Source organism: Choloepus didactylus, chromosome 12 (assembly GCF_015220235.1).
Source record: "Choloepus didactylus isolate mChoDid1 chromosome 12, mChoDid1.pri, whole genome shotgun sequence".
Lineage (NCBI taxonomy): Eukaryota > Metazoa > Chordata > Mammalia > Pilosa > Megalonychidae > Choloepus > Choloepus didactylus.
Genome location: NC_051318.1, coordinates 19495832 through 19509682, shown reverse-complemented (window position 1 = coordinate 19509682; position 13851 = coordinate 19495832). Strand labels below are relative to the sequence as shown.

The 13851-nt window shown below is 39.1% G+C and overlaps 1 protein-coding gene across 1 annotated transcript in view; it reads right to left on the bottom strand.

The window, feature by feature from the left end:
- PSPC1 (paraspeckle component 1) overlaps nucleotides 1-10824 on the bottom strand; it is a 70004-nt gene extending 59180 nt beyond the window's left edge. The window contains exons 1-2 of the mRNA XM_037799953.1: nucleotides 10288-10824; nucleotides 4135-4436 (exon numbers count right to left, since the gene is read on the bottom strand). Of these exons, the coding sequence (XP_037655881.1) occupies nucleotides 4135-4436; nucleotides 10288-10659 (674 nt within the window). The 5' untranslated portion in view covers nucleotides 10660-10824. The remainder of the gene's footprint in view (nucleotides 1-4134; nucleotides 4437-10287) is intronic.
- Between the last annotated feature and the right edge of the window lie 3027 nt (nucleotides 10825-13851).

Genomic DNA, 13851 nt, shown 5'->3' with positions numbered 1-13851 from the left:
TTTCTGTAAACCTAAAACTGCTCTAAAAAAAGTTTATCATAGAAGTTGTATTTCAAAATCAGTGTTCCTCATGTTTACTCTCTAACCAATGACCCATTATTGAAATATATTAATCACTAAAACCAATCTGAAAACTGTATGATGGCCAAGAGGCTAAAAAGTTTCATGAGCAAGGTCCACTAGAAGCCATATACTCACTTGATAGACATACAAAGTCTTCATAATTATTCTGTATTAAAATATACCATTTACATTAACATCAAAGTACAAATTTCTTTTTCTACCTGAAATTGAAACAAGACACATTTTTCTGCTTCTCCAGAAGCAACTACACAAGATATCAGTAGGAAAATAAGAACATACCACTGATCTTCATTTAACTTAACCTGGAATTATATTAGGAAAAAAGAGGCTAGAGATAATAATTTAACTGGCGTGATCCCGTCATTATGCATACTCAATTCCTGTGTAGCTCCAAAGTGTGAGCACTTCTAAAGCACTAGGTATGAGTCTAATTATGTAAGGCTGTGGACATACCATTAACATTAGGTAAAACTGTTTAATTTTCCTTTTCCCTCTATTTTTCTGCCTTTTATTATTTAAAAATATTCAAATATAATGTATATATACTTTTGTATAATTTATGTTAATTTATTCACTGTAATGTATTGTCCAAGGCTGTTTACCCAAACCATATATAGTACACGGCATTTCATAGTAACTTAAAATTAGGTTAAAAAGAAAATTTAATTACACAATATGCTTAAATTCAGAACCTAAACTCCTATGATAAAACACCTGTAAGTCACTTGTATTAGTAATTCAGATACATGTTATTCAGCCAACCAATAAATATCTGATTGCCTGATAGGTACCAGGCCTGTACCCAGAACTAGGATATGAGGATCCACAAAACAGATCCATTCCCTAATGTCTTATGATAGACAAAATTGTGTCAGTAAACAAATAAAATAACATTTTAAGAGCTAGGAACAAAAATTAGGATGCAATCAGAGAGAATAACAGAGGGAAAATGCTTTAGACATCGCAGTCAGAAATCCTCTCCATGAGGTAACATTTCAGCTGAGACCAACTATGCAAAGAACAGGTAGAAGAGCATACTGACTTGCATGAAAGAGTACAACAAACAAGGCTCCTGAGCAAGCAATGTCTACCAAAAGAATAAACCACTCCACCTGGAGCACAATATAAACGGCAAGGGATTTTGCAGAAGACTAAGTTCCACTATTTATCAGCTAGGCAACCTGAAGCAAATTACTTAAGTCTCTGGGTCCATTTTCTTATCTGAAATAATGACCCAACAGACCACGATTAGGTCCATGTTCACCATCTTGTTCACCACCTTGTCCACTCCCTCAAAATTGTTTTTAAATTATTCTAAAAGCTATCTATGAAAATGGTTAAATATTCACCAATGCCTACTGTGCTGGTTTGAATCTATTATGTACCCCAGAAAAAGCTATGCTCTTTTAATCCAATCTTGTAGGTCAGACCTACTCTGAGCAGGATGTTTTGATTAGGTTGTTTCCATGGAGATGTGACCCTGCCTATTGAAGGTAGGTCTTAATAGCCTTGCTCAAGTCCTCTGAGATGATCAAAAGGCAGAGACATTTTGAAAAGAGCTCAGAGAAGCTAAGATATGTAATCCAGAGACTGCCCCCAGGAGAAGCTAAGAGAGACACCCGGAGACATTTTGCAGAAAGCCACTGAAACCAGAAGCTAAACCCGGGAGAGATGGTTCCACCAAGCCAGCCATATGCCTCCTCATATGACAGAGGAACCCCGGATGCCATCAGCCTTTCCGCAGAGAAGATATCAATCTCTCAATGCCTTAATTTGGACATTTTCATGGCCTTATAAGAGTAAATTTGCAACCTAATAAATCCCCATTGAAAAAGCCAATCCATTTCTGCTGTACTGCATTCTGGCAGCTTTAACAAATAAAACACCTAGTTATGATTTTTTTAAACACCAAGGTAATAAAGTTTACAATGGGGGAAAAAATACTAATCATATGCTTTGCCCATTGCTTTCATTCCTTCATTCATTAAACAAATTAATTACAGGCTTACTAAACAACCAGGAATTACTAGAGTACAAGTGATGGGATTATACTTTTGAACAAGTCAAAGTCCCTGCCCTCGTGAAGACTCAGCTGCAAAAGGGAACAAAATACACAACAACTTGATGAAATCTCATAAATGCTATGCTAAGCAAAATAAACCAGATCCAAAAGTACATACTACAAATATGTCTTTACATGAGGTAGAACAAATGTCAACATTGCAAGGTGTTAAAAACAGGGTGGATTGGGGGGAAAATACAATCAATGCAAACTAGAGGCTAGAATTAACAGAAACATTGTATTATGCTTCCTTTAACGTAACAAAAGCAATATACCAAAGCTTAATGCATACGGGGGGGTGGGGAATAGGGGAAGGGTATGGGACTCCAGGCATTGGAGATGTTGTCTGACTCTTTATTCTACTTTAGGTTAATGCTATCTTTCCTTTTGTCACCTTCTAGCTATCAAGTATTTTTGTTTTTCTCTCTTTCTCTTGCCTTCTTCTTTTGCCTCTCTACCTTCTTTGACTCTTCCTCCGTCTTTGTGGAAGAAACGTCATTATATAGAGTGGTGATGGTGCTCAATACATAAAGATGTGACTTTACAGGGAACCAATGACTGTTTACTTAGGACGGAATATACAGTGTTCGAACATAACCATCTTAAAAGAAATGGGTTGATGAAGAAACCTTGAGGGCACTATATCTTGTGAAATAAGACACTAATAAAGGCAAATATTGCAGGGTCTCACTGATAGGAACTAATTATAATATGTAAACTCATAGACATGAAATATAAGTTACCAGGATATAGAATGAGGCTAAAGAATGGGGAGCAGCTGCTTATTATGAGCAAAATGTTCAACTAGGGTGAACTTAAATATTTGGAAATGGACAGGGGTGATGGTAGCATGTAATGAGAATAACTAACAGTGCTAAGAGGCGTGTGAAGGTGGTGGAAAGGGTAAGCTCAGAGTTACACATGTCACCAGAAGGAAAGTTGGAGATTAAAAGATGGGAATGTCTTTAACAGTGAATCTTGTAGTGGACAATGTCCATGATTAACCATACAAATATTAGAAATCTCTCTCACGAACTAGAACAAATGTATGTCACTATAACTAGAGGTTAATAATAGAGAAGCATATAGGGAAAAAATATATACCTATTGCAAACTATATACTACAGTTAGTAGTATTTTAACATTCTTTCATCAACAGTAACAAATGTACTATACCAAAACTATGAATTAATAATGGAGGGGGGGTGTGGTTAGGGGTATGGGAGGATGTGAGTTTCCTTTTCTTGTCTTTGTTTCTTTTCTGGAGTAGTGAAAATGTTCTAAAAATTGAAAAAAAAAAAAAATTGTGTTGATGGATGCACAGCTGTATGGTGGCGTTGTGGGCAACTGATTGTACACTTTGGATCTTTGGATAGTTGTATGGTATCCGAACAATCTCAATAATTTAAAAAAAAAGCACATACTACATGATTTTCTTTATATGAAATATTTAAGAAAACTAATCTACAGAGAGAGAAAACAGATCAAGAGTTGTCTAATGCAGGCGTAAGGTTTAGGGAATAACTACAAAAGGGCACAAGGGAACTCCTGCAGAATGAAAATATTCTCTATCTTGACTGGTAGTGTTTACATGAGTACATACATTTGTCAAAACTCATGGAGCTCTACTTTTCAAATGGGATGCATTTTAACATATGTAAATTATAAAGCTGATTAAAATTTCTTAAAGGACTACTTTTTTTATATATAAAATTTTACTTTACATACAGTAGGTTCTCAGTAAGTCCTAAGAAACTCCTAATATATTAAAACATTCCTGAGATTCAACTATGAATCAATAAACTGAAAGTCGAGCAAAGTATGACTCCTGACTCCTAGGCAGTAAACAAAATTCCCATATATTCACCGCCTTTACAAAATCTACTTACCAAAAGCCAAGAACCAGAAGAACTGCAAAGAAAGAATTACAGAACAGAGAAAAGCCCATTTGCAACTTGATACAGAAGAATAAGAAGTTTAAAACTTACGTTGTTAGCAAGAATGCCCCATCACCACATCTTTCCAGAGCCTTTCGTGCAGGAGGTTTTGCCGCAAATTCTACAAAACCTTTTCCCGTAGCTCTACCACGATCGTCCACAACCACAACTGCTTTCTCTACTGGACCAAATTGAGAAAAGGCTTGCTCCAGCAGCTCATTGGAAACAACTGGAGAAAGATTCTTCACAGTCAGAGCTGCTCCATGTGTAGCAAAGCGAATTCGGAGAGGTCTGCTCTTCAAAATGGTGCCATCAAGCTCTGCTTTTGCAATTTCAGCCAGTGTTCTGGATTCCTTTTTAAGAGAAAAAAAATCATTTTTTAAAGTTGACAGTTACACAAGAAATTTACAATAGTAGCTTGCTTCTAGGCAGAACTGGGTAGCTTTACAAAATGGGTAGTAAGGTCACTTTGTTTGTGTCTTTCAATTTTGGTAACACATATATTTTATTAACTATTCCAAGATAAATAATTTCAAACATTTTAAATAGAAACTCCCAACCCCACTTTCTTGTTAAGAGGAATCATTTAAAATTTACTGCTTATAAACAAATTGCCAGGTATTAAATACTCAAAGCACTATCTTTTTAAAATCTCCAATAGAAAATCCTTAAATTTCCTGTATTAAGAGAGAGAGTTCTTTTAGAGACTAAGCACCAGTTACTAGAAACTATTATTGAAAACAAATAATTTCCTATACCTTCCATGATTTTCATATTTATATCTTAACAAAACCTTCCAGCTCCCATTGCCAGACAAATCCCCTCTTTTTGATTTCCAGAATTTCCATTTCTCTTTCATATAACCTATAAAAACTGATGTTAATTCATGTTAACCACTTCTCCCAAAATACTTTCACAGAATAAACAGTTCTCATCATTTTATATACAGAGAAGCAAATATACTCAGTGCTGAAAGCGAAGATAACAGAACTTCCTTCACCCTGAAGTATTCAAAGTCGGTTGTGGACTGTAGATATCTACAACAATAGATAACCAACTGGTAAACTTAACAGAGATATGTCCTTTTTCCTTGTTTTGAGGGAACTCTCCAGGTAGAATTAAAAGAGGCTTTATATGTGTATGTAAGAAGAGTACAAAAATACTGTATTATGAAAAAAATGTCTTAAGGTCACAATAGCTTTTTATTCAATCATTAAAATGTTTGTGGCAGCCTAAAGTCACTGCACTTATTCAAAAACGTATCTTCAGAACTATTTTTACAAATAAGAAAGAAGCTAACCTTCTTACGGATATTCAAAACAGCCATCTTATTTATTATCCTTAATCCAATTAATAGAAATAGTAGTAACAGCAAACATTTAATATCTAACAAGACACAGGCACTTTAAACCTAGTACCTCATTTTAATCCAGCTCCTGAGAAAGAGCTTCTAGGAATGGAGACTTAAAATACTGTCAGGGAGAACTGGGAAAGGTAAAGGACATGAGGAAACCTCATGGGGTGATAATAACGTTCTATACCTCGAAAGAGGTTTGAGTTAAACAGACGTATGCATTTATGAACTGATACACTGTATGAATAGTTCAAATGTCTAAAAAAATAATAATACTGGACTCTAAATGATAGGCATACTGGAGTGTTCAGGAGTCAGGGACTGATGGATGGAAAGACCGATGAATAGATATGTGAAAAAGTAAATATAGCAACATTTAACTGTAGAATCTTAGTGGCTGGTATTATGGACGTTCATTTCTGTTTGGAAATTTCCATAGTAAAATTTGGAAGTAGGGGGAGTGGAAGGAACCTAGAGAAAACCCTGAGGAACTGAAGCATGTTTCTATGTTCCAGGAGGCTATTAATATTTGGATATATTTACAATGTCATGTTATTTTCTTTTTTCAAAGGAAGCAAGAAATCTCAATTTTTACGTTAAATCAACTCATTTTTTATTGTTTGGCAACCAATTCAATTTTTAATGCAGTCGGGGCCAAATAAAATGTTTATCATAGGAAAACAAGATGCTGTCAGGAATTTTAATATTACAAATCCCTTTACAAAGCTTGTATTTTCAAAACGATTGTAAACTGGGGTTTCTCAATTTTGGCATTTCTGACATTATGGGCCAGAAAACTGTTGTGAAGGGCTGTTCTGTGCACTGTAAGATGTTTAGCAGTATCCCTGGCCTCCACTCACTAAATGCCAGTAGAACCACTCCCCAGTTTTGACAACCAAAATTGTCTCCAGACACTGCCGCATGTCCCCAAGAGAGCAAAAGAGTATGTTCCAAAGCACATGAACTTTTCCCTTACTGTTTAAAACCCCTCATTGCAAGGATACCAAGTAAAAAGTACAAGAAAATCCACTCATGCAAACTGAAAATAGTTTCAAATCAAATCCATAGAAAGGTAAATAACATGATTATGTCCATACTGTGAAACACAATATGGTCATTAAAAAGAATCTAAGACCAAGGGAAGAGATGTCTACTAGGTGCAGGATCTACATTTTCTAAACAGTATAACTCTACAGTCAGTTTGTTCAATCACCACAATTACACGAAACTTTGAATAAGAAGTGAGATATGGTACCTTAGTATAGGTTAGATGAAATAGTGACACATTCCAAAGTAATCTGGGCAGAGAATAAAAACGTATTTACAGGGCACCCCTGAGGAGCTGGGAGAAAATGCGGAAATATTGGACTTCCTCACCTGGACTGATGCTGATGTTGTCACAAACATTAGGACTGGTGGTTTGATGTGCTGAGCCCCCTATCATGGGACTTGCCCTTATGAAGTTACTGCAAAGGAGATGCTAAACTTGCATATCATTGTGCCTAAGAGTCTCCCCCTGAGTCCCCCTGAGTGCCTCTTTGTTGCTCAGATGTGGCCCTCTCTCTCTAACTAAGCCACCTCAGCAGGTGAACTCACTGCCCTCCCCTCTAAGTGGGACCCGACTTCCAGGGGCATAAATCTCCCTGGCAACACAGAATATGACTCCCGGGGATGAATCTGGACCCGGCATCATGGGATTGAGAACATCTTCTTCACCAAAAGGGGGATGTAAAATGAAATAAGATAAAGCTTCAGTGTCCCGAGAGATTTCAAATGGAATTGAGAGATCACTCTGGTGGACATTCTTATGCACTATATAGGTAACACCTCTCAGGTTTTAAAGCATTGGAATAGCTAGAAGTAAATACCTGAAACTATCAAACTCCAACCCAGCAGTCCGGACTCCTGAAGATGATTATATAACAATGTAGATTACAAGGGGTGACAATGTGATTGTGAAAAAGTTGTGGATAACACTCCCTTTATCTAGTGTATTGATGGATGAGTAGAAAAATGGGGACAAAAACTAAATGAAAAATAAGGTGGGATGGAGGGATGATTTGGTTGTCCTTTTTTACTTTTTTTTTCCCCCGATTCTTTCTGGTGTAAGGAAAATGTTCAAAAATAGATTGGGGTGATGAATGCATAACTATATGATGGTACTGTGAACAGCTGATTGTACACCATGGATGACTGTATGGTATGTGAATATATTTCAATAAAACTGAATTTTTAAAAAAAATTGCAAAAAAAAAAATCTAATGACAGAACAGAGGTCAAAGATATATGAAAAACCAAATCACCCTACTCTGTGTACAGTATGGTCTGATATTTCTGGAAAAATTATGCAGAGGTTAACAGTGCTCATGTTTATGGACTACAACCTTAGATGCAACCACCACCTAGTTCTTTCCCAACCCATGTATGTACTAGCAATGCTGACCCTACACCATATCAAAATTGTTCTCACCTCAAGTAACTGGCAAGCCAGAAGGATTTGATAAATATTATTTGCATTTTAAAGATTAATTACAAAACTAATAAAAAGTACTTCTAAACCAGATAAAATTACAACTTGTTCTATCCTAAAGCCACTATACCTCCACTTCACACCATAGTCAGTACACCAATACTTAATTCAGATTGAATAAACACTACATGATTTTTGTAAATAGAAAAAAATACATAACAATAGCTTGGAAATATTTAAAGCTTTCAAGTTTACCTGCTACTCAAGAGTTCAAATTAAACTGTATATTTTAATTCATAGTCAGATTTTGTAAACTAAGTCCTAACTTCTCACTGACAAACTTTCAACGTTCTTATGCAAAAACTAAAAGTGATAAGTTTGGAGAAGCATCTCCTAAAGGAGCAGATAACAGCAGCCCTCCTCACCTCTCAGTTCATAATAAACCCCATTTAAAAAAAAAGAGGGGGGTAGGAAAAGCAATGATCAGAGTAAGTCTCCCTATAACGGTTCACAGAGGTGTGCTATCCAATACAGTAGTCACTAGCCACTAGTAGCAATTTAAATCAAAATAAATGAAATTTAAAATCCAGTTCCTCAATCATGCTAACTACATTTCAAGTGCTCAACAGTCACATATAGCTCTAGTGGCACAGATATGTGCACTGTACCAGCACATAGCATTTCCATTGTTGCAGAAAGCTCTGTCAAGCCCATACACTAAAGAAAAAAGCAACTGTTAGTACCTTTAAAGACAAGTAGGAAAAGATTTTGCCATGTCGAAAGGATTATTGGCTTACTTCTAAATGTAAGGCTTCCAAAACAGAGGGAAATGCAGCTCCATCATTCTTCCTCCCCTGAAATGCCAACTTCAGAAGAGGGCAAGATGGTGCCAGAGGACAAGAACGTTGTAAATGTTACATAACACTCCTTTGGCAATTTCTAACAACAGTTGCTTATGTGACTTTATTGTCTTTTCTTTCTTTCTTTCTTTATTTATTTATTTATTGTACTTTATTTTATAACTTTTGCTTGTATCTTGAAAATGACTATAACGTAAGTAAATATAATAATTTTATGTTCAAAATGCACTGATTTCACTTGAGCTTTAAGAAACTTGCAGGTCTCACAATTATTAATCCCCTAGGAAGATTCAGCCTTCTCTTGAAACCACTGAGATGAGATGTTTAAACGTTCTCCTTAAAAAATACCATGTTACTCTAAATATTAAAATTTTGCATTATCCACTCATGGATAGAATCTGATTTAGCAAGTCCAAGTTCTAATAAGGAAGCTTCCACAATCTACAAAGAACATTAGATTCGAGAGCCTAACAATGGGAAAAAAACTAACTTGTTTGAGTACAAACAATCGCTGTAATAAAAAAAAAACATTTTGTTGGGGGGGGAGTCAACATCTAAATATGAATTACATTAATGCTGTATCTGAGATGGAATTCACTACAAAGAATTCAAGAAACCCTAATGAAGTAGATATTTTGTCCTGTCAAGTGTAAACCTTTACTGTTCAATTTTAACGTAAATAAGGCAATTTTGGCACAACTTATTGGAAAGCTTTTCAAGTTTCAGATTAAAAAAGGATAGAAAACATAACATGGTAATATTAGAATATTTAAGTACAACGTAGTCTATATTTCATCCTCCCCTCCAACAATGTGGAAACCTCCAGAACGTTGGAGGGAGGGGGGAGAGCACGTTACATTAGATACATAATTCAACACTATCCCTTTATCGCAAATTGAATAGTGAACAGTCTTACTGGAGTAAAATTCAGGCGATAAGGCAGATTAAGGTAAATAGCGGACTGCTCTAAAATAAGAAATAACATGGTTTACCGTTAAAAATGCAGATAGGATTGGGTGAAAATCCAGAGATTTTTTAAGAAGTAGATCTGCCCGCTGATCCTTCATGACCAGTGAAATGTCTGGTAATACAAACTTCCTTTCCCCAAGTCACAGTCAACTTTCTTCCTCGAAGAATGCTCGCCTCAACTGCTGCCCACTCCCCATCCTTCAACCCCTTTGGAGACCCCGGGGCAAAAGAGAACGCCGGTAACTATGACCGCTGGGCAGGTTTAAATATCTGGCGCGTGAAGCAGGCCGCAGACTACACAGCAAACCCCCGGAAAAAAGAAAACTGAAAACGCTGGCGACGACAGTTGGGGAGCGTCAGAAAACTCGGAAACAGCTAAGGCTATGTAGAAAAATAGGACAAAAAAAAGAGCCCTGAGATTTTACAGGCAACGGAAAGACGCAGTTTTCAGGGGCGGCAAAGCCAGGCGGCAGCGCGGGCTGCTGCTGGGAGGCCTCCCTCCCGCCGGGTCGGCGGTGACCTTTTGTTTCCTCCCGCCGGCCCAGACTCACCAGGCGGATGAAGCCGAAGCCGCGGTCGCGGTTGATGAAGACCTCGCTGGGCTCACCGTAGCGCTCGAAGAGCCGCTTGAAGTCCTCCTCGGTGATGTCCGTGGGCAAGTTTCCCACGAAGAGGCGGCAGCGCTGAGTATACGTCTTCTCGCCGGGCTTGAGAAAACTCTTAATGTCGATGGTGAAGCCCGCGTCCTCCTCTGGGTGGTCCTCAGGCGGCGCGGCGGGGAGCGACGCCTGCTCCCCGGCCATGGCCAGAGCCAGGGCCGCCGCGGCCGCAGGGTCACTCTCGCCGGCTGCTGACTCGAGCGCGCGGAGGCGGGCAGGGTTTTTCTCGATGCGTACTTGTTTCAGGTTTCCTCTCAACATCATCGTACGGCGTCCGCTTCGATGCAGAAGATCTGTATCTATACTGTGCGCCTATATGTATCTTGAAGATGCAGGAAGGAGAAAGTCAGAAAAGCGAGGTGGCCTGAGCAGCACCCTCTCTTTCTGAGACCAGGCAGCGGTGGACACACACTCAAAATGGCGCTGTGGAAGCTGCGGTTAGTAGAAAAGACGCCAAGCGCAAGCCCCGCCCCTCCGCAGGCGCAGGCGCAAACGGCAACGCGCCTGCGCATTTTGGGCACCAACGGCCAAACGGTTAACTTGCGGCTGTGCGTAACGCAGTCAGTGGGTCTCTTTCAGTCTGTTTCGTGGGTTAAGAAATATGCGGCCTCCCATGCTCGTAAAATATCAGACAATGTTGGTTGTTACTTATGGGGGAAAATTATGTGCTGTGTGGAGGAGTGTGTGAAAATACAGTAATTTCGGAAACATCTTGTGGGGATGCAGGGCCCGGGCCCCTTTGCCTCCATCGTGATTACACGTAGCTGCCGACTTGACCTGGACAGACCTTGCAAGTCGTCAGACCTCCCCGGGGCGGGGGGCGGAATGTGTTACCAAGCATTGAAATGGCCCTCCCCTGATCACTGTTGATAACAAATCTCTACGCCTTGTATTACAAGACCCTGCCGAAACTGCCCTCACACCCGCCTTGTCCTAACCCTTAGAAACCATCCCCTGCACCCACTGCTTTTGCGGAGGGCTAACTTCCATCTTTCCCGGCCTGCCGCTGCCATGGAACAAATCATCTGTGAGTAAATCCTATTAAACTCACGTCTAGCTCCATGCCTGGCATGTTCCTAGTCTGGGGACTAAGCAGGGTTGTAACACAGCCTTACTCTTGTAAACCTCTAGCTCAGTTTTCAGTGACTACAGGAAAATGAAAATTAGCAGATTTTATGCAAAGCATTGAATAACAAAATATTTTCCAGTAAGTTAAAGTAAAAACATCTTTATATCTGTTTCAAGAGCCAGGTTTTTATTATATTTCCTAATGAGACAACCCAATTTTATAAAATAATTGTACTATTGATTATTCACAAAGAAAACAAACTTTGTAAAGGATAGAAACCAAATATTTTAGGCTTTGTGAGCTATAAGGCATCTAGCAAGACTACTCAATTCGTCGATGAGTGTTGAAAAGAAATGAATTCACAGTCACTCAGTTTAGCAGTTTCACGTAAAGGTAAATATACACTTACTGTTAGGTTTTTTAATCAAGAAGACATGAGATGAAAACTCGATCAAAAGGAATTTTATTGTCTGGCAGTGTGCAGACGGTCTGAAGCCTAAGAAAATGGAGACAGCCCCGATCCAAGAGAATAGTAAGGCTTATAAAGGATGGCAGGAAGTTTGTTGTACAGGGGTGGGGAGGCTGGCGAGTTTAGATTTGCAGTCTTTCAGTGGCTACCTTTGGGAACGGGTAGTTGGCAGGTTTCCATTGGCTGGTTTGGGGGTGGGGCTTGGGAGCAGGAAAGTTTAAAATTTTTAAAACTTCAGGATTCCTAAGGGCAGGGACGGTGGTTTATTGCAGACCTGCAAGGTACTTAGGGTGGGGAAGTGGGGGTGGCTTTATCTCAAGCTTGTAGAATTCATAAGGGCAGGGATGGGGTGAGGGCCCAGGGCCTAAACCTAACACTTACAACAGAAACCCACTTCCAGACATTTGTCCCAGTGAAATGAAAACTAATGTTCACATAACAACCTGTATGCAACTGTTGTAGGGACTTAAAAACCGGAAACAAGCCAAATGTCCTTCATCTGAATGGATAAACTGATAAATTCATACTATAGAATAAACTCAGCAATAAAAAGGAATAAACTGATACAAGCAACAACATGACTGAAAAGGCTGCCTGTCCATTTTCATGGCCCAGGAGGGCTTTTGCAGTTGAAGAACTAAAGAAAGCACCAGACACATTCTGAGACATGAGCTTTTATTTTTGAGGCTTACCTGCAGGGTGGGAAGTAGGTCACATTGCCCTGAATTCAGGAGCTGCACGAATGGATTCAGGAGCTGCTTTGAATGGTGGCAGATTCAGAGCTCAACATGAAGATACTCTGCCCTTTGGGGGTCTGAACAAGCTGGTTATAAGGGCTCGACATTCCAATGGGTATGAGAGCATAAGGCGGGAGCAGGGGTCTTGCAACATTGGGAGGGATTGATTGTAATCAACAGGGAGGAGGAAAGGATTATAGATTATCTTGTAGATAACAGTACCTCAGGGAGTTTCAGAAAAGAGGTAGTTGTAGATTATATTTAGCACCAGAGGCCTGATTTTACAAGGAGAGTAGGTCAAACCTTAAATGTCCTAGGTCAAGCAAACTGCTGTGTGTAGTCTTCAAGGCACTTGGAGAAGGCCCTGGGCCCGGGGTTCCCGTATCCGTATTTGACATGCTGGAAAAAGCAAAACCATAAAGACAGAACATAGATCAATGGTTTCCAGGAGCTGGGAGAAAGAAAGGGACCTCAGAGAATTTTTTGGCGTGATGGAACTATATCTTGATTGTGGTGGGGACTACAGGACCGTAAAGCTTTGTCAAAACTCACAAAGCTGTGCACTGAAAGATGAATGTTACTTATATAAATTATACATTAAACAACAGAAAAAAATTTTAATATCCAAAAATAAAAAAAAGCAACATGATCAGGCCTAATCTCTATTTACCTGTCATCTGCCAAAACTTTAAAAGTACATCCGCTCCCAGATTTTAAGAATCTAATATACAACTCTGTACATTCCTTAATCTGACCTAATTCACTCCACCCCTCCTAGTTTCTCCAAAACCTGTTACATCCCCAGAAACTCATTCTGTCATCTGCAAAACCTCCTATCCTTATCTTTTAGACCTAATCTTCTTTCATCTTCCTACTTTAACTGTAACATGGTTATCTTCTGAGGACTGTTTCCCCTAGGCCCATTGGAGAGTTGACAGTTTTTCTCCTACATCCCCTGCCTGTATCACAGGGCTTAAGGATAGGACACATGACATTCTCCTTTTTCCCTTGCAACTTGGAGGCCATTTCTCCTCCCTCCTTCATCAAAAACCCCAGCTCCAAAAAACTTACACTAACACAATCTACCCCCCCTCCATGTCCCCCCTCTCTGCCCCCTCTCTCCCTCTCTTTCTCTCTCTCTCCCTCTTTCTAGCACTGTCTCACTCTGACAATCATGTTCT